Source organism: Phascolarctos cinereus, unplaced genomic scaffold, assembly GCF_003287225.1.
Source record: "Phascolarctos cinereus isolate Bilbo 61053 unplaced genomic scaffold, phaCin_HiC Scaffold_5;HRSCAF=322, whole genome shotgun sequence".
NCBI lineage: Eukaryota > Metazoa > Chordata > Mammalia > Diprotodontia > Phascolarctidae > Phascolarctos > Phascolarctos cinereus.
In genome coordinates, this window is record NW_027555958.1 from 183,190,776 (window position 1) to 183,212,155 (window position 21,380).

The 21,380-nt window shown below is 35.4% G+C and overlaps 1 protein-coding gene across 4 annotated transcripts in view; it reads right to left on the minus strand.

The window, feature by feature from the left end:
* Positions 1-21,380, minus strand: part of DOP1A (DOP1 leucine zipper like protein A) — a 108,470-nt gene that overhangs the window by 22,073 nt on the left and 65,017 nt on the right. For all 4 annotated transcript variants that reach the window (XR_013486996.1, XM_078155268.1, XM_020969888.2 and 1 more), the window contains exons 15-22: positions 16,370-16,644; positions 10,708-10,860; positions 7,032-7,132; positions 5,650-5,909; positions 2,797-4,804; positions 1,608-1,719; positions 1,341-1,523; positions 732-857 (exon numbers count right to left, since the gene is read on the minus strand). Coding sequence is in view for 3 of the 4 variants with exons in the window: in XM_078155268.1 (XP_078011394.1) it covers positions 732-857; positions 1,341-1,523; positions 1,608-1,719; positions 2,797-4,804; positions 5,650-5,909; positions 7,032-7,132; positions 10,708-10,860; positions 16,370-16,644 (3,218 nt within the window). In the remaining variant the exon portion in view is untranslated. The remainder of the gene's footprint in view (positions 1-731; positions 858-1,340; positions 1,524-1,607; positions 1,720-2,796; positions 4,805-5,649; positions 5,910-7,031; positions 7,133-10,707; positions 10,861-16,369; positions 16,645-21,380) is intronic.

Below are 21,380 nucleotides of genomic sequence, written 5' to 3' on the forward strand. Positions count from 1 at the left end.
TGTTTTCTTTAACACTTAATTACTCCAGAATTTTTTAAAAAAAGGAAAGACTCTTGTACTTTAGTATGTAGCTGTACCCTACCTAAACTTGGTATCTGTTTTAGTTGAAAAATGATGTTAGACAAAGCAATTGTATAGGAAGCAGTTACTATGATTGGTACAATTGACATCTCAGGTGATCAATGAATGAAATGAGAGTAGAACTCTGCAACATGTGAGAAGCAATAACATTAATGCAGAATAACGTTGATCAGGATGAGACTACATTCAGGATTTACCTGCATTCCTAACAAAGACAAATATATTTACACATTACATATTATACTTGACTTTGCCTCTTAAAACAAAGTGTTTCTCTCAATTTGCTCCTTTTCTGTTTCATTTACTTTTACACCACTATCACTTTCCAATAATTCTACCTCCTTTGAAACCCAATTTAAGCAAAACAGTCACAGTAATCACATCTGTCAGGTGTGTAACACTTTCCACCTGTGGTCTTCTACCTCTCAAATGAGAAAAGCTTCCTTTTCATGTCCTAAGTAAACTACAGATTTTAAATCTGAAACTATTTTAATAGATACTAAGGTGAAAAATTGTTTCAAAAATATGTAACAAATGATTTGAGTTACTCATATAGCACCTAGTAGAAAGCTAAGTACAGAGCAGAAGCTCAATATGTGTACTTGCTATAGGAATAAACTAATTCAAGGCAAAAAGGAGTTAAATGTTACCTTTGTCCTGGAAGTAGTTTTGTTTTGTCTTCTTTCATTCCATACAAATGCAATGGCAGCCATGAAATGCACCCCATGATTCATTGAGATTGGGCCCAATAGTTCAAGAATCTGCTGCCTCAAATTCTGAAAAAGTTCAAGCAAATGACAAGTAAGAATTTATGTAAAATGAGATAATATAACTCAATTTTATGTGTACTGAAGGTCATAAAATAACTGATAATAAAAAACAGAAGTATAGTATAAGCTAACTAAGAACCAAAATAGTATTACATGCAATGAGATACCTGGAAGCTGAGAGAAAAATGTCATCTATCAAAGTCTTTTAAAAGGGATTTCAGTGTTTCACATTTTTAAAGAAAGTACTTTTCAATTAGCAGATACTCTGCTCAATGGAATTTCTGAAAATTGTAGTTTACCTAGTGTTCCTCAAAATTGAATCAGAGGTCATTATCAGGATGAAATGCCCAAGATTCGCCCCTCTCCCCTCACCCCTGGGCCTCCACGTACCTTTCTACTTCTTCTACATACATTATATAAGAGCTCTAGCTTAGGAACTGGAATGGAGAAGAGAAAAATTAAGAAATGACAACTTTAGCATTTCCTAACCTTTGTGGAACCAAGATTAATAGTGGTAACAGATGCAGCTGCAGCAATAGTTGCTTTTTCTGAAGAGTCAGCCTGATACAGGATGCTCCAAAGTAGTGTGACGGAGGACATGATCATGTGAAGGATGGAGAGAATCCCACTTCGTGCCTCAAACAGGTGCTTCTGGTCAACGTTTACCAAGAGCTAGGAGAAAGAAAGAAAGAAACATGAATACCTGGCTAAACTTGATACGTGGAGTGTTGATGATATCTGACGAACACATCTTACCTGATGATACTGTGTGGATGGATCCAACAAACAGTAGTGAATGATGGTTGTAATGCCTTCTAGAAGAGTAAGGATCATATCCGGTGGAATAACTGATGCCATCCAAAGAGGTCTAAAATACAATATGTTCATTTGATTAAAGAGATCTATTAAGGCAATATATTAATAAGATATACACACATTTATTATCTACTCAATTACATATAGTAATTTTCCAACAAATGAGTGACAGAGAAGACATTAAATGGTTTGGTCAGGTTTCCTATGCATTTTTTATGGAGCTAGCTGGAATAAGCTAGCTCCATTTTTGGCTAATTTCACAGAAATCAGAGTAGTCTGAGCATCAAATAAATGCCCAGGAGAATGAAACACAAGTCAAATGCATAATCAAACCCTTGATAAGCCTATAAAAGGTAAGAAAAGGAAAAACATTTATCTTCTGACTTTACCATATTTACAAAATGGAACATCATTCATACAAATGACTGGGTACTGAGAGAAAAGTTCTAATAGAAATGCTGTATTTGTCTGAACATAGATTACATCTCTAATATATCTTAGGGGGAGGGGGAGAGACACACGAACCTCCTAAATCTTTGGAAGAAAAAATATATGTTCACATTGAAAATAATTATAAGAAGTTGCTGTATTAAAAATTATCAAAGGATTTAAAAAAATATTTCTTCCAACTTAAAGCAATATTCATTTTTATCAGTACTGATCTCATTTGATTTTACCATTATTCTCCTCTTCCTGACCTTTTTACGTCATCTTCATTACAATCTATTGCATTAAAAGACAGTATATTTTTTTAAGTCATTGATGGCAAATTCAGTAGAGACACTTTTCCTAGTTTCAAAAACTACTCAAATATAACAAGGTTCTCTTTAATTCCCAAGGTCTCATCTTCCATTCTAACTTTTCTACTTCTAATAAGTGATTTGTACAAGCCAGACTGAGAGGGCTAGAAATACAGACTATATTCATACAAATATAGTATTCTTTATGCCATCAAACTCTCAAAATTGACTACTTCAGCTTTTCTACAGAAATGACATATTCACTGTCTTCTGATGCACTCCAATTTGGTGGGCAGTATAACCTGTGACTGGCTTTTTAGAAATTCAAACATTTCTTTTAACATAAGAGTCATTAAAACACAATAAAAATAAAAAACACCATCACTTGCCTACTGTCAGATAGTCCTGTTTCATATTTGTACTGCAGAATTAGGTTATCCAAATTCCTGCAAAGCTGGAGCGTCACAGAAACAACTACTCTCTGTAGAATTTTTCCCATATAAGGCAGAGTAGACGTGATTAAACCGATCCACTGAGGATGCATCTTACATGCACAGTGTTGATGTAAAGCTCTTATCACTGCACATAGGAACATGCCTTGACATGTGATTGGCTGGGCATGCAGATACTGAAGAGAAGTCATTGGCTGGTGTGGGTTGATGTGTTCTAAGTCAGTTACCACGAATTCAAAACCTGTTTCATTCTCCTCGGAAACAGTCATTACATGATGCTCTAAAACAATCAGCCTCTGAAGCACCTTTAAGAGTTGAGACTGTAGAGTGCTGCCATTGTCCAATTCATCCTCTGAGAAGTTAATAAGGGTATCCTCGGAGAAACCTTCCTCAGTGGCTACAATGTTTTTACCTGACATCTTTTCGCTATGCCATTTTTGTGCACTGAAGATAGATGATAACAAACAGTGAAGAATCACCTTCTGAACCTTGCACTTGGACAACATATCAGAAATAAAGCTAGGGAAGCCCTTTGCTGAGCTTTCTATAACCTTGGCTAGCTCAGTAAAGAGAAGTGTTAAAATTTCAATGCTCATCATCTGCATATTGCGATTGCCTATTAAGTCTTGTGGTGTGACCTTGACATGAGTTGGATAATGGCTACGCATATAATACAAGCAAAGAGAAATAAGAATTTCTATGTACATGGAGCTCCGAAAGTTATGGTTAGAGTCCACAGGAATGTGACTATAAAAGTCTTTACCCATAACAGAAATTCGATGTCTGGCCAAAAGATTCTGAAGCAAAGAGAGCTGGGGAGTATATACATTATTGACACTGGTGGTGGAGATGGCATTTACAAAAGCAATAGGATTAGTTTTCAAGATAGCTTTGATAGCAGAAAACGCATACAGTGTTCTTGAGGAATCATATAATTGCAGATACAGTAATACATGCTGATATAATGGGTGAATGTTGAAGTTGGGAGATTTTCGTGTTCCTGGAGACCCCATATCACTCTCAATTTCAGAAATTTCACCTTCTCCACAGCTATACCAGTTTTCTAAGTCCAGACCATCACTAAAGAATACACTGGTTTGCTTAAGCTTTTCATTTTGAGCTTTTTTCTTGTCATCATCCTTCTTTCTGGCAAGTTTAACTTTGGGTTTTGCTCCAGGCTGCTTTCCTGACTCCTTGACAATTGTTTCCTTTTCTGAGACTTTGTCTGGAAGTTTTTCTTTGAAGCTAAATTGAATACTACTATGACTTCGTTGTCTAGACTTCGCTTCTGCTGAACTGCTATAAGGTTCATGAAGCGTCTGGTGTGTTACAGAAATACAAGGTGAGGAGCTATTTCTGGAGATTCCATTAGAAGAGCCTTCCAGCCCAGCCTCAGCAGACAGAGATAAAAACTGACAACTTTCATTGCTAAGCAAACTGCTCTGGCTATGCTGGATGACTTGATCTTCATTCTTAATCACCTCCTCACAGGGATCTAATGAATTGAATTTAGGTGTCATATCATCGGTCTGTGGCTGATGTTTAACTGATTCAGATTCCTCTTCAAGGCCACTTACAACTTTACATATGAGGTCAAAAACTACCTGCTGCACGACATCATCTGCTGAATCTTCTTTTGGGCTCTGAGAATTATCTGGAACATTCATACTTTCAGCTTCCACATCATAGCTCAAGTTGTCCCCACCAGAAGACTGGGAACAACCTGAATCTGAACTTTGAAGTATTTCTATCTGTTGATCTGGAAGGTCAAAATCGGATATGACCATTGGAATTGTCTCACTACTAGTACTTAAAAGAGAAAGTCTGTCACTTAATGGATTGACTGTAAGACTAAAGCTCTCCATTTCATCCATCACAAGCTGTTTCTCACTGCTTCCTTTAGTGGTAATGAGCTGTACTTGGTTTGCAGGCATATGGGAAAATGCTTTAAAAGAAGAAAAAAACACAAGACATATTAGAATGTTTTGCAAAACAGTATTTTTCCTTGAGATTACTGACTGTCATCATCTGTGAGACTTCACAAGGAAATGACTTAATTATTAAACTGTTTAGGTCCTTCCTAATTAATTATATTTATTTTATTTGCATCATATATACTTACATAAGTAAAAGACACACACAAAAAAATATGTATATATAACATAATGTGCATGGAATGAAAATTTAAGTGGACAGAAAGATCAGATTTTGGTCACAATGATTTTCTATTCTTTCCAAATTTGAGATGTCTGTATTAGGTCCTATAGAATGTACATATAATGCGTGTATGACACTACATATCATTTACAAAAGATCATTCAAGTCATAATACATAGTTATCACATAATAAGAATGATCATGGCATTACCAAGTTGTTTGTGTTTTTGGCTAAAATCATGAAATCAATTTTCTAATTTGTGATCTGTGAAGTGATATAGGTTTGCTATCAGAGACATTTTCACAGCTATCATCAGAGAAATTCTTTACATTTAACTTCTGCCTATCTAGTTTATGAATCAGAAAAGCCCTCATTCTCAGAGAAGCAGTCTACCTTGATGAATGAGGCCTCCTTCTGATAATTCCTTATCAATGAGAACAAATGAAATATAAAAACAAGATAGCTTTATAATTTACAAGCACATCTGGGAAATGGTGCCACTGTCACGTGAAGTAATTCTAATAAGTGTAAGTTTCTGATGAAGTGCTATCAACTTATGTGATTACATCTTTTATTTTATTAACTGATGATTAACATTAAGGATGAAATTATTAATTTTTTATTGTACTTACCATCACTGCAGGAAATATTTTGCATAAAATGCTTGTCATTTTCCTCCTCTGTACAACAGGGCACTTTGTTCCAATAACGCTCCGCCTGTACCCGTTGCACTGAAACTCTCTGAGTTTTGGGATGAAGCAGGAGCAGCAGCAATGGCTCTAGAACTCTTGCAATGTCATGCCTTTGGAGCACCTGATTCAACCAGGCTTGTCCTACAGAACTAGTGGAACCATCCAGGCTATTAAGGCTATCTAACATGATGAACAGTGACCTAGTAGGAAATAACAATCAAAATAGAAAAGCAAAGAATCATTATTTTTCATTCTTTTTCTAAGTGACTAATTATAAAGTGATTGTATTCTGAGATAATCTGAAACGTAAAATATATCTTATGAGGCAGAAGGCTTGTGGTACTGCATTTAGAGTTGGAAGGAGTCTGTGAGACCACAGATGACAAAACTGAGACCCAGGAAGGGAAGAGACTTGGTCAAGGCTACACAGGGAGTAAGTTCTAGGGCTGGGATTTAAAGCCAAGGTCTTTTGACTCTAATTCACTGTATTTTCCCCATACCCTGCTACCACCTCTCTTTAATTAAACACTCTTCTTCTGCCCACATTTTCTTCTTAAGTCTGCATTGTGTTAAAATACACAGAGAAAACTGCTCCCCAGCCACAAATAGTGACACTTTTAAAATAACTTTTAAATAGTCCAATAAATTTCAGGGACAGTAACACTATTCTGTTTACCTGGGACAAAACTGAGAAGACTGCAAAGTGGGCCTCAGGCAATAATTAGAAATTGAACTACTGTTCCTATTCAGACACCCATTTTCTAAATCTGAACACACGTGAAGAAGGGACACTGCAGGTTTATGTATGCCTGTTTCCTGGCTTTTGGGTCAGTTAAAAAGAGTACATGATTAATCATTGCTATCAGCTGTAGTTCTTAAGAAACCACTTTAAAAGGCTGTTCAGCAGGACTGAAAGCTTCCCAGTTTCTGTCAAAGTAGTTTCAGATTTAAAGCCCCATTCTAACAAAAAATCAAGGATACATGCTGAGGAGGTGTTTTATATCTCTGTGCTTCAAAAGGGTTATTCCAGGATTATAAGGGGAAATCAGGGCAGAAGCAACATGGCTTGACTGAAAAGACACAGGACTTTAGAGGTCCTGAGTTTGAATCCAGATGATCTCCAAGATCCCTTCCAACTCTAAACACATAGGCAGAAATGACATATTTTAAACATTGTGAAAAAATATTAATTTTATTTAAAAGTTAAATTAATGAATTTTATAAAAGTAGAAAATTGCTGCTTATCTCCAAACACATTTATCAAAGGAAGAAAAGCATTAGGATAGAAAACACATGACTATACAATGGATGTGATAACCAACCTGTCAAAGGAACGGGCAAAAGATGATGATTTATTTATGTGAAGGTCCCTGGTTAGATGCCAAAGTACTGCAAACTTTGCATGTGCTTCCATTCTCACTTTCTGCAGAGAAACATAGAAGTTTAGCTAATTTATTTTTCTTTGAAGGCAGGCAACTATTTTAGAAAAAGTGGTGCTATCTCTACATTTCATCTATCTTATATGAAAATATAAAATATTTGGATGATCAACTCCAGCCAGAAGAGTAAATCATATTTAATTTATATCCTAGAATACTATAATTCCTAAACTACAGGAGCCTGAAAGAATTAATGCACTTCAAGCGTTATGACTGCAGGAGGTAACTTTGTATGAAAGGATCTAGTTCTATGATGTAAAATGAATATTTTCTTACCAGTTTTAAATTACAATGTAGTTTTGAGTAATAATTACAATATGCTCCCTGAAATGACTCATTTATTATAAGTAGTAAAAATAATAGCTAATATTTATATAGAGCTTACTATGTGCTAGGGACTGTGATAAGTGCTTTGCAATTATCTCATTTGATCCTCACAAAATCCCTGGGAGACAGGTACTATTACTATTCTCATTTTAAAGAAAAGGAAACTGAAGCAAATAAGGGTTAAGTAACTCTCCCAGGGTCATACAGCTAATAAGTAGATGAGGCCAAATTTGAATTCAGATCTTCCTGATTCAGGCCTGGAGCTCACGTACTCAATTACGTTTCACTTCTGTTGAAAAAAATTTTTTTAATGTAATACTTATATGGTAATAAATCACTTAAAGTTATTCAGATCTAAGGAAAGTATTCAGGTAAGAATAGATAATGTGTAAAGTTAAAATAAATTCTTTCCCAAAGAAAAAAAAATGAGTATTAAGTATAAACGCATTTAAAATACATCAAATATAAACTATCCCATTCTTGCCTACTTCCCCCCCCTCCACTATACCCATGTATGCTAATTTCTTATTATTCTAATCTCTGGAGGGCAGATACCTTCTTTATCCAAATTACTCATGACAGAAGTTAATACAATGTGACATTAAAATGTATTTTCGTGAGAATTCAAGAATTTTCATGAAGATGACAACCAAATAATATTAAAATGAAAGGAAAGTAGAAATGCTTCTTAAGAGAGGATTTTGTAATAATTTTTAGTCCTTTGTAACCTTTTTTTTTGGGGGGGGGGAGAGGTGGTGTTAGGAAATGGGTTTAAGTGACTTGCCCAGGGTCACACAGCTAGTAAGTGTTATGTGTCTGAGGCCGGATTTGAACTCAGGTCCCCCTGAATCCAGGGCTGGTGCTCTATCCACTGCACCATCTTTGTAACCTTTTGGAAGCTAACAATTTATTTAACAGTAGAGCCTTAAACAAGTACAAAATATTATCAGATAAAATATTTTACTGGCTTTTAAATTTACTTTTGAGAGGCTGAAAAAATTCTTAAATGTATAAGGAAACACTGGATATTAGCCTTTCTCTGGGGAAAAAAAAAAGGAAACTTTCATTTCAGGTACACATTTTACATGCAGGCACACCAGAACTACAAAGTTTACTATATTATCTTCTCAAGAGAGCAATGAAAGCAGTGTCCAAAGAGTAAGCAGTTTGTTGCTGTTCGTGCTACTTTTTAAAAACTTTTTAAAAACTCTGGCTGATTGCTCTATCACTATGTGTCCATCACAAGGGGAAAAAAAAAACTTGTCAACTAAGATATTTGGCTTATTCCACTTTTTTTTTTGAGGAGGTATTTCAACAATCATTTATTACGCACTTACTGTGTGCCAAGAACTTTGTCAAGTGCTTCATATTGACAAAAAGGGAAAAGCAGTCACTGTCCTCAAGAGTTCCTATCCTAATGAGGGAGACAATGTACAAATCACAATGTATATATAAGATATAGATAGATAGATCTATCCATCTCTCTCTCTGTCCCTATCCATACTACATATATATATAATATATAAAATGCATTATATACAATATATATGTGGAGAGAGAGACAGACAGACAGACAGACAGAGATAGACGGAGACAGAAACAGATAGAGATGGGAGGTATTTCAGAAATAAGACACTAGCAAGGGGAAGAAGTGAGTGAGACCAGGAAAAGCCTCCTCGTGAAATTGGTATTTGATGTGAGTCTTTAAGAAAGCCAGGAGGTGAGAAGGGAAAATATTGTAGGTATTTGAGAAAGCTAGTTCAAAGTCAAGAAATCTCTAGATGGAATTAGAGTTCTTGGAGGAGTATAAACTATACAAAGACAGTAAAGGGAAGAAACAACCAGATTGTGAAGGCCTTTAAATGTCTAACAGAGTGCTTTATATTTCATCCAAAAGGTAATAGGGAGCCACAGATGTTTAATGTATAGGAGGGGTGACATAATTGATTATAATTCCCTCATTTTACAGATGAGGAAACTGAAGCTCAGAGAGTTCACAGGATCAGAGATTTCATTTTGGAAGGGCTCTCACAGACCATATAGTTCAACCTCATCATTTTACAGATTAGGATGTAGAGGCTGAGAGTGGTTAAACGATTTGTTCAAGGTCATGGAAGTAGTAAGCATCAGAGGCATGGTATGTTATTCTACTTTCTTAGGAAACACATGCTATAGGCTTTTCAATCATTTAGAAAAGATCTAGGGTATCCTCCTACACTTTCATGCTTCCCAAATCACTCTTCCGAGTGGCACATGTGTGAAGTGTATTTTAGATAGTTAGCTGACTTGCTATTAGGCTGGCTTCTGCCTATAATTGACCATGACATAAGATATGAAAAACATACAACTATTCAAAATGTAAAAATAAATTTTAATTCTATAGATTTGGGATAAAGAAACTTATTTGCCTCTGGGTGGTGTGTTTGTATACATTCTTTAAAAGAAAACAAGAATATTTCTGTTTCCATCAACCACAACAATTGAGTTTCCACCTTCCATTCAGAGAAGAAAATTAGCATTTAACTGTGAAATACATTATGTATACCAGATATATATATCAGAATTGCTGCAAACAATTCCTAGATTTTTATAAAACAATCAACAACATTCACATAATGTAAGTGTTCATATCTCCAATCATTAGGCTTTTACAGAACTAAAGGGAAGGCACTACTGCATTTTCATCTTTGCATCTTCAGTGGTTAGCATAGTACCCTGCTTAATATAATGTTTGCAGAATTTCCCTTATGTCTTTATATATTATACTAGTGTGAGTAGAACACATCTTAATGGTTCCTCCAGAATATGAGCTCCTTGAGGGCAAAGGTTATATCACAGTACCTTTTAAAGATATATTGTTTTTTGCCCTAGCTCAGTGCTTTTACACATGATAAAGGCTTAAAAACATGCAAAATGCCCTGGCTTGGACCACTTCCACTTTTATAAGATCTAAGGATTATCAACTAAAACAATTTTAATTTACAATCAGCCAGAAATAGTGACTTGAACCTAGGAAAGAAAAGGGTCATTTCTGACATTTTTCAATGTTTGAAATTTTTTAATAAAGAATAAAATGCATTTATTTTTAATGGAAGTAACTATCTCTTCTCCCAAATGAAACATTTTGATACTCCCTACACACTTTTGAAAACATTAAGTTCATTTTCCCCAAAAGTTACTTTAACATGCTTTCCAGAATATTAAGGTACAAAATGAAAGGAGTTGAATTTACCTTATCTCTGTGGGTTAACTGCTGACTTATAACATCTTCACAGATGCTAGAAGAAGGAACCAAGTTGTGTAACTGATAAAAAAGTTCAACGCTCTTCTGGTGATGCTGGGGTGTTCCATCGCCCAATTGGTCCCATAATGTTAAAGCTACATGCTTTAAAAATAAGTGCAAAATAGGCATGATTATAAACCATAAATGATAATAAACTACCTTATATGTATCATTTCCATGAAGAAATTATTAACTTGACCTATTGAGAACCTATAAAGCCATTCTAAAAGACCAGCAGCAAAAATAAACTGGGCTCAAACTTCAGGAACATAAAAGGAATATTGTGATCTGCTTGAGAAGCAGAGGAGTTCAGTGGGGAAAAGGCCTGGACTTTGAGTCAGAAAACTCTTTGACATCCACTTTCTAGCTACACGACCATAGACAAATTACTTAACTTCTCAAGCATCAGTTTTCTTATGTGCAAATGGGGAAAATAATGCCAGAAGTACATACTTGGTAGAGTCAACAGATAACCGACTAGCCTTGGGGTCAGGAAGTCTAACTTGAGACTTGCCTCTGATGTGGACAGGCAAGTAGATTTATTTTGCCTCTCAGTGCTCCAGGCAAGCCTGTAAAACTTTACAGTATAGTTTGCTATACTATATAGTATATCGTATATTGTGTGTGTGCATACACATAAACAGAATACTATACTATGTTGCAATGGAGAATGACGAAATCACAGATTCAGATTTTTAAAAAGGCACTTCCCTCACTAAGTTGTGAAGATCTAATGTGATCATATATATCAAGTGCTAAGAAGACCTGTACTATAAAAATGTCAGCTATTTTTATTACTGCACATTTTATCAGGAGCATTTTAAACCGAAAATATAGGGGAAAGGAAAAAAAACCACAGGGGTGTATCTACCAAGTTAGATACCATACAAATTACAAAAGAAAAATAAGAAACAATGGTATTCAATGATATACTGGAGAGAGAATTAAAGAAAGAAGTCAGTAATGGAACCAATAAACTCAGATGTCCATATTCAAAGGAGTAAATTGTGGGGTAAACAAGCAAAGCAATAGGAAAACTTGACATCTTAGGTATCATTAGTTTTGAGACTTAAAGCTGGAATACAGCTCGGGGGAAGATATACCTTATTCGATAGGAACAAAACAATAAAATATAGGAGAAGGCAAGGTAGCACTATATATAAACAATATAAATTTATCTAAGAAAATCTAGGAACCAGATAAATGTATGTTGAACTAAACTAGGGCATTATTGACAACATTAGGGGGAAGATCAAAGTAGTAAAAACTAGAAGTGGATACTGCCATCAGAATATACTACAGACAACCTGAACGAGAGAAAATAAATGAAGAGTTTTTGCAATAAATAGGTAAAAAATCTGACACAGAGGCACGATGAGTGATGGGGGAATTCAGTTACACAGAAATCTTCTAATGTTCCCCCTCTCTGACAAAAGCAAAGTAACTAAAAAGTTCTTAACAGAACTAAATAATTTCCTTTTTCAGAAGGTTGAGGAAAACAAAGAGTAATCTTGTACTAGACCTCACTTACAACAATAAAGAGGAACTAGTGATCAAAATTAAAAGGATGGGAAGCTGGGGAAGAAGTCACCTCTCCTTGAAAGAGTCTGATGCACAAATTTTTTTAAAAGATTTTAAAAAGCTAAGGCAAAAGGATAAGCTTAAATTTCTTCAAAGAAAATCAGCCTAGGAAGGGAAAGTTCTCAGATGGAAACTATGAAGGCACAAAAAGAAACAATTCCAATAAAAAAGAAAAGGGGGAGCTGTCTAGAGAAACCGATGTGGAAGCACCGAATATGCAACAACCAACTCAAATTCTACAAAAATAAGTAGAAAAGATGGAAGGAAGAGTAGATAACGGAAAATGAATATAAAAGGGTAGTATGGTCTTTTAAAGGATATTGCCAGGAGTACTTTTAGTACTTAAAATGCATTGAGGCTTCTGAGAAATGCTAAGTCATCCTAGTCAGCTGCAAATTCTTTCCTTCTAAGTATTAGTTTAATTTACTGTGAGAATGTTAACATTGATACAATTCAGTTTTTCCAGTACTGTGTCCACTGGAAGTCAAAGAGCAATGATCTAATGCTTAGAGTACCAATATTTAAAAGTTTAGAGAGGGGACTACAGCCATTCTGCACTTTTTGCCGGAGGGGAGTGAGGGTGTGGTTCACCACCAGCATCACAATCATATTCAATTCAAATTCACAGTTCAGGTCATCAGGCCTAGACTAAGTGATTGCTGAGCTACTATCAGTGATCTTTGAAAGATTACGGAAGATAATGCCATATGCCTAGAGATGGGCAAAAAGGGGAAAGAGTGGAATTTGCAAGCTATAAGTCAGTGACCTTGATTTTAATTATAGGAAAGTTAAGACTGTATTTGTTAAAGGGACAGTCTGTGAACAGCTGGAAAGAATGGTCACTAAGAGGCAGCATGGCTTCATCAAGAAGAGATAATATCAGTCTCATTTGCTTTTTCTGACAGGATAACTAGACTGGCAGACTAGGGGAATGCGACAGGCACAGTTTACATAAACTTGGGCAAAGTACATGATAGTCTCTTATACTATTCTTGTGTCCAAGATGGAGAGTATGAGCTAAACAACAGCGATGTTAGATAGATTTGGAATCAGTTCAATTCCAGACCCAAAAAAAATCTTTAATGGTTCACTGTCAGTTGAGAAGGAAGTCTCTAGTAGATTACTTCAAGGATCTGTCTTTGTCCTTGTGACATTCAACATTTTTATCAATTATTTAGCTGAAGGTTTAGAAGACATGCTTATTAAATTTTCAGATGACAAGAATCTGAAAGAGATAGACAATATTCTGGATGACAGGATAGAAAAGCAAAGCACAGCACAGGGACTAATCTAATTAGATGAAACTTAATACAGATTAGTGTAAATTACTATTTGGGTTCAAAAACAAACATAAGTGGGGGAAGTATGGCTAGAAAAAAGTCCATATGAACAATATTTTGAGTGGATTGTAAACTCATTATGTTAACTGTATAGTATGGCAGTCAAAAGATAAAAAGCTAATGTAATCTTTAGGCTGCATTAAGAGGAGTATATTGTCCATAGCATAAGAAAAGCCAGTCTTTACATACTGCATTCTCATTAGAGCACAGTTAAGGTAGGAGCACACATCTGGAGCTGGAAGGGATTTGAGAGGTTCTGATTTATTACAACTCTCATTCATTACAGAAGAGGAAACGAAGGCCTGGGATGTTAAGTGACTTGCTCAACAGGGGTAATCAGGTATAAAGTGTCAGGGAGAGGTAAGATTTGAACTTAAGTCCTCTGACTCCAGAACCAGCATTCTCTCTCCAGTTCCCACTGCTCCATAAATGCTGCTTCCTATTATATTTAGATCTAGGTGCCATATTTTAAGCATACTAGCAATTGGAGTGGATAGAAAAGGGTAATTAGGACAAGTGATGGGTCACAAAACTATACAATATGAATATCAATAGAAGGAAATGACCATGTTTACCATGGATAGGAGAAGGTTTGAAAGGTTGTTATGTCAAAGAAGCCTATAACTGCCTATATCAGATTGCACGCTGTCTTGGGGAGGGAGGTGGGAATGGAGAGGAAGAAAAATTTAAAACTCAAAAGCTTATGGAAGTGATTGCTGATAATTCAAAATAAATTAATTAAAGATTTAAAAAAAAACAATGAGACCCAACGCCCCCCCCTGCAAAAGAAGGCTATAACTTGCTCTGTTGGACCCCAGAAAGCAGAACTAAGGAAAACTGGGAGTTTAAGACTTGACCCAAAGAAAAACTTCATAACAATTAGGGTTGTCCAAAAAATGAAGTGGGTGGCCCTGTGAGGTAGCTGGCTCTCCCTCATGAAAGCTCTTCAAGTGAAGGTTGAGTGACTATTGGGGACGGTGCAGAGAAGATTTTTGGTCACATACAGGGCGGACTATATTGCTTCCAGTTTTGATTATGATTCTACTATTATTATTTCTGCTGTATCCTAGGAGATTTTATAATTCATACAACAGCAACCATAATTTTTACTCAATTTTTCAAATAAAGGAGTACTTTATTTAGATCTCAGAAAAACGTTATGTGCCATTTCACTATTACAGTAATTTTTGGCATAGTGAATGATGCTGACTTGAGATTTTTTTTAGGAGCTAAGATATATGGAATAAAATTTAATTTTAATAATACTATATAATCATTTGGATGGTATCATAAACATGAATTATAATTCAGATTTTCAGAAGGCTTAATATTACAGTAAACAGGTAACTTAAAAATTTAATAATATAAGAATTCCATCATGTCCTCTATCTCCTGATAGTCTATGACAACTTTCAGAAAAACAAAATCAGTCTTTCATTTATAATATAACATTATATAAATATCACCCTGTGTTTAGCTGTATAAACCACATGTGCATTATGCTAAAACCTATGCTCTTTACTCAAACAATGACTGTTTTAAAAAACATGGTAACCATTTGGTTTAAAAAAAAAGTTCCTGACTGATTTTACACCTTGTGTAAATATACAAGAACTGATGGGTATTTGCTTAGAAAGATATGAAACAGCCACAGACTGTTTAGCCTATTACTTTAAAACGCATATTTGAGCATTTCCATTGCTCCAAGATAAAGAATTAAATGAGTGAGAATCATGAAAATATTTGAAAAATTGTGGTCTAAAACAGAGATTCTTAACATTGGGTCCATGATTTTTTAAAAAAAGAAATAACTATTTAAATATAATTGGTTTCCTTTGTTATCATATGCATTTTTATTTTATGCATTTAAAAACATTATTCTAAGGTCATAAACTTTACCGAACTGTCAAAGGAGTCCATAACACTAAGACAACTAAGAATCCTTGCTCTAAACATGGCAGATTTTGCATGGGTTGTCAAATTAGATCTCTAGTTAATTCAGAAGCCCTAACCATCAACAAAGTCAGGAAGAAGTAAATGACCTTTATTCTTCCACAAAATGAGAGGAAGAGAAATCCAATCTGTCCATATCTGGAGAATTTTTCTCCCTAGAATAAATCATACCATAAAGGTTCTTGATAGTCAAGATTTTGCTGTATAGAAGTTATAACACCTCAAGCTCTCCTTCTAATAGTATGTCCTATTGTTTAGCTGAAGCTGATTAAACCATTCTTCCATTTCTTTAATTCATGAAATTCTTGCCTTCCCTAGCCATGAACCTTTTCATACGGATTAAGAAATTAAGTTGATATGACTAAAGAAAGGTGTGAAAAGCAACATAAAATGGGGAGTCATGTGTGTTATATCAATATAATGTGATTTCTTTTCTCTAGAATTCTATTCAAGTACTTATGCTTAGTATTGAGGATCATAAATTTGAAATAATTTAATCCAATTCCCACTTCACAGATAAAGAAACAGTTCAAGAACTGAACAAATTGCCAAAGGTCACAGAGCTAATAAGAGGCAGATATAGAATTTGAACCCAGATTCTCAACTTCAAATCTAGCACTCTTTCCAATGAACTGAGTTCAGGTAATTTCACTTGTCTATCATTTTAAAAAACATTATTATTTATTAAGTTCCTTAATTTTTTAGTTTTGGTGTTGCACAGATTTCTTATACCATACCTTGAAAAATTCAGTCTTTTCAGCAGTGTACCGTAGGTTGCCTTGAGTTAAGGGAGGCCTAATAACTACAGCCACTCTTCCCTGGTTTGGACTTAGAGGCTGTGTAGGCTCCACACTGTTCACATTTTCCCCAGTGACAACAGCAACAGATTGAGTCAATCCTACCAAGTCCATTACTAGTGAAATAGCAATGCTTTGGACACTGAAATCACTTGCTTGACTACAAGCATTCATCAGAGTCTGGAGCCAGAATGGGGGCTGTACCTGCTCACAGTCTGAAAGAAAACACAAGAAGGAAATGAAGTTTATTATTCCAAACAATTTCAAGTATAGATGAATGAAGCATTTATTAAGTGTGCTCTGTGCCATATGCTATGAATAGGATCACAAACATTAATTTTTTTTTTTACAAATTTAGAAATAAATTTATTTTTACATCACTTCACTTATAGTGGTTTTTTTCTTACCCTACATGAATTGTTACTGGGGAAAAATGAAGACAACAGCAACAAGAAAATCCCACCATACCTTAAGAATATGTTTTGCTCTATGGTTTATTTTTATTTAGGTATATGAGCAACTTTCCTCTAGTACCACTGGCAAATCAACATGGAATTGCTGAGTAGCTACTATATTAAAAAGGTAAATTTTACTAAGAAATTAAGCAAAATAAAGCAACGAAAGAACGAAAAGGAAGAATCAAAGCAGGCATGTTTATTAATAAATCTGGATGCTTAATGATATACATTTTAAATAGTGGATAGAACGCTGGACTTGCTGACAGGAAGGCCTGAATTCAAATCCTGCCTAAGACATTTACAAACTGTTTGAACCTGAAGAAGTTATTTAATGTCTGAGCCCATTTCCTCCTTCATTAAACAGGGTTAATACTGGCACTTGTCTAATACGGTTATCGTGGTGATCAAATGATATAATATGTATACAACACTTTGATACATATCTCTAACATTTCCTAACACTAAATCATAAAGTTATAAAGCACTTACTATGTGCAAACAGCTGCTATTTGGTGGTTCCACCACCATTGCCAAAATCATGAGGGGGACTGGTGATAGGTATAGATTTAGGTTATCACTCTAGGCTAGAAGAAATAAATCCTCAGCCCTCCCCTGGAAACCTTTCTCCTAATCTTACCTCTGGGTAAGGGCCCTGCCTCATCCCCTCTACCTTCTCCCTAAGCTACACTTCCATTCTGTAGTTGTCTCTGGTCCCCTGGGTGGGGAAAAGGCACTGGCATCTATCTATGGGACTAGAAAAGGCCTCACACAAGGTAACATTTGAGCTGTCTTGAAGTAAACTAGGGATTCTGTATATTCAGGCATGGGGAAAAACCAGCACAACAACAAGAGGAGGAGAGAAAAGAGTGTCTCTTATGACGAAAAGCAAGAAGGCCAGTTTGGCTAGACCATGGTGCACAGAGGGGAGTGTGTACAATAAATGTGGACAGCCAGCATTTGATCAGGTAACAGAGCTTTAAATGCCGAAAAGAATTGCCATTTGATCCTAGAGGTAATAGGGAATGACTGAAGTTTGTTGCTTAGAATAGGGTTAGCTGAGGGCAGCTAGGTGGCACAGTGGATAGAGTGCCAGACCTGGAGTCAGGAAGACTTTTCTTCCTGAGTTCAAATCTGGCCTGGAGAAGGAAATGGCAAAGCACTCCAGTATGTTTGCTAAGAATACCCCAAATGGGGTCACAAAGAGATGGACATGACTGAAAATGACTGAAAAACAACTAAAAGGTCAGCTGAGATGGTCAGACTAGCACTTTAAGAAAATCACTTTGGAGGCAATTTGGAGGATGAGTTAAAGTGGGGAGGAGGCAAGGAGATTCATTAGGACAACAGTGTGGGTGAGAGGTGCTAAGGGCTTTAAATAGGGTAGTGGCTCAGTAAATGAAGAGAGAGGGACAAATGCAAGAGATGTCATGGAGGTAGAAACTCCAAGACTTAGCAACAGAAAGGAAATGTGGGGCTACTGAGAAGACAATGATGACACTGAACTTGTGAACCTAGGTACTTAGAAGAATGGTGGTATCCTTAATAAGCAAATGTGGAACAGGGATGGGTTTGTGAGGAAAGGTAAAGAGTTTTATTTTGAAAATGTCTCATCATGGCATGGGGTGACACTGGATTCTTGAAGATTATGCCACTAGAATGAATGCTAGATCTTGAAGGCTCTACCAAGATGGAAAGGCTTTAAGTATGGGCTCAAAATGAATTGTATGTCTGTTCTGTGGGGACCAGCTTAGGTAATTTTGGAGAGGCTCATCAGTAGAGGATTGGTCATGAAGTGACTAATTATTTTTTCTGCTACACTAATCTTATGAAGAGAGTCTACCAAGGCATAAAAGGTGTGACCCAGAAATTATAAATTCTTCTCCAAATCTGAACATAAATGGTAAACTAGGGGCTGCAGACACAGAATCTCTAAAAATCAACAAGGCATTTGACAAAGACTTGTGATATTCTTGTGGAAAAGATAAAGAACATGAACTGAGTGAAAATATGGTGGTCATTATTATTGGGTATACTCAACACTCCTTGAGTGAATGGATCCAAAAAACTGAGATTCACATATTTGTCTATAGTAGTAGACGATAGGATTCTACTATGAGCCTACTCTGTTCAATATTTTGTGAATGACTTGAATGAAAATATAGGTTTTGGATGAAATGAAACTGGGAGAGATGGATAACAGATCAGTTGACAGAATCAGGATCCAGAAAAATCTTGACAGGAATCCAGTAAGATTAAAGATTAAATTAATAAGAACATATATATGTGTATATGTATATATGTGTGTGCATGTGCGTGTGTGTGTGTGTGTGTGTGTGTGTGTGTGTGTGTGTGTAGTCCTGTACTTAGCTTCAAAACAATCAATTATAGAAGTGTAGGATTATTCTATCAAGAGTAGAATTAGTTAACAGATCTGCCTTACAGAATCAGCTTCAGAAAACCAGCCAAAACAGTGGGATGGGAGAAGCAAGAGGACAAGTAGCTTCCAATGGAGCCAGAGAATACAAATCTCTAAGATGATACAATGGAAATAAAACTGAATGTGGAGTCAAGAGGATGGGGTAGGAGAGACAATATCTAAAACTGGGAGAGAGGCAGATTTGAAACAGCAGATAACTTTTTCATTAGGAGTTTGATGATGAAGAGAGAGAGAGAGAGAGACAATATACAACTAAACAGAGACACAGCTGTATTTTGGGGGAATAACTAAGCTTTCTTAGGCTTGGCCAGTGGATATAAAGTGAAAGGTTCTAAGATGACTAAGCTGGTAGCCAGTAAAAAAAAAATGGAAACCTTTGCCTAATGCCAACCTTTAAAAGTAAGACACAGTGAAAGCTGGAGCAGCAGATTCTGAAAGGCTGCAAATGGAGGCTCCAATTAGCCAATGGCCATGGAAATAAAATTAAGTTAATATCAAGATTCATATTAAGAAGAACGTTAGAGAGGGGAGAAACTAAGGTGAATTAATGGTAAATGTCCTGTAGCTCACAGATGACCAGGATTAAGCAGTAAAACTTTGTAAAACTAGGGACTGTTAAACCCTGAAGCATAGGATATAATATCAGAAAGCAACCTTAGAGCTCAAATTCAACCTTTCATTTTACAAAGGAAACTGTGGAAGTGAAGGAACTTACTCAAGTGGAGTAAATAGATGGAGTCAGGAATGATTACAAGTTTTTGTTTAGTTTAATGTATTTTTCCTCCACATTGTTTATTCTTCTTTTAGTGTTTCAGGGTAAAATTCCTTTTAATCTAGGAGACTGGTGTACTGTTATCAAGCATCAGGAGAAAGAACCAGACTGGAGAAAATTTTGTGGTCTTTTTTACCCATAGGGGACCCAGAATGTGGAGGCTATGGCAAGCAAGGAGTAGCTGTAACTTGAAACTTGAAAGAAATACCCTTTGGCTGGCTGGTCATATAGCATACCTTGTGGCACCATAGGTTCCATTTAAGAAATGCATAGTATTCACCATGTAGAAGGTGCTAATTTACATTTCTGTTGTACACATATACCTATGCATGAATTCTATACTGGTTTTAAATCACATAAATAACACTAAGAAGAAGCCTTTTAATGGTAAAAACTGGATCACTGGGGGGTTGGTTTGAGATACATCTGATTAAGTTATTACTCAAATCTAAAGAGTAAATGAAAAATAAAGAAATGTAGTAGAACAGATCTTAAATTTTTATTACTGTAAAGAGGGGGAGATGAAGCAGGTTCAAAACCAACTGCATGAATATTCTAATTAATGAAGCAAGTTAGACAGACAGGCATGGAAAACCTCCCTGAAAAAATCCATATCACAAAATTTTTAATCACATATTCAGCTCATTAAATACCTGACTTTCACTGTTTTTATGTTGCCCTTTTTTCCTTCCCTGACATTAAATTTTAAAACATCTATTTTCTTTGTTTTTGTTTCTTATTCCTCACCTGAAGCAGTACAAAGCAGTTTGTTGCATTGCTATGCAAATCAGTCACAGAGATTACCCACAAAGAAGTGATGGAGAAAAAAATGAGAACAAAGGTATTTTGCTTCCTGATTTCCAATCTACATTAAAGCACAATAACTAACAGAGATAAAGATTTTTCCCCAAAGTAAAAACATCAAATCCACAAGCACATTGATTTTGAAATTAGATTTTTTTTTCAGAAAAATACAAGATACTGGTGTCAGTTTGTATAAACCAACAATAGTTTACATTCTATTAAATGTGTCATTCACCCAGTTTTACATTTCTTTAAAATTCAAGAAATTCAAGGATAAATTATTAATTACATTTGTAAACCACAATTTGGTATTCACATTCTGCACTTAAATTACATAGAAGGCATAACTCTGAATTTCTCAAATTTAAAATGCATCATAATAGTAAGAATTTTAAAATTTAATTACATATTAGTAACTTTCAGCTTATTAATTCATGATGTTAGAGTTATAACATGATTTGCTGTACACTAGTGTTTTTA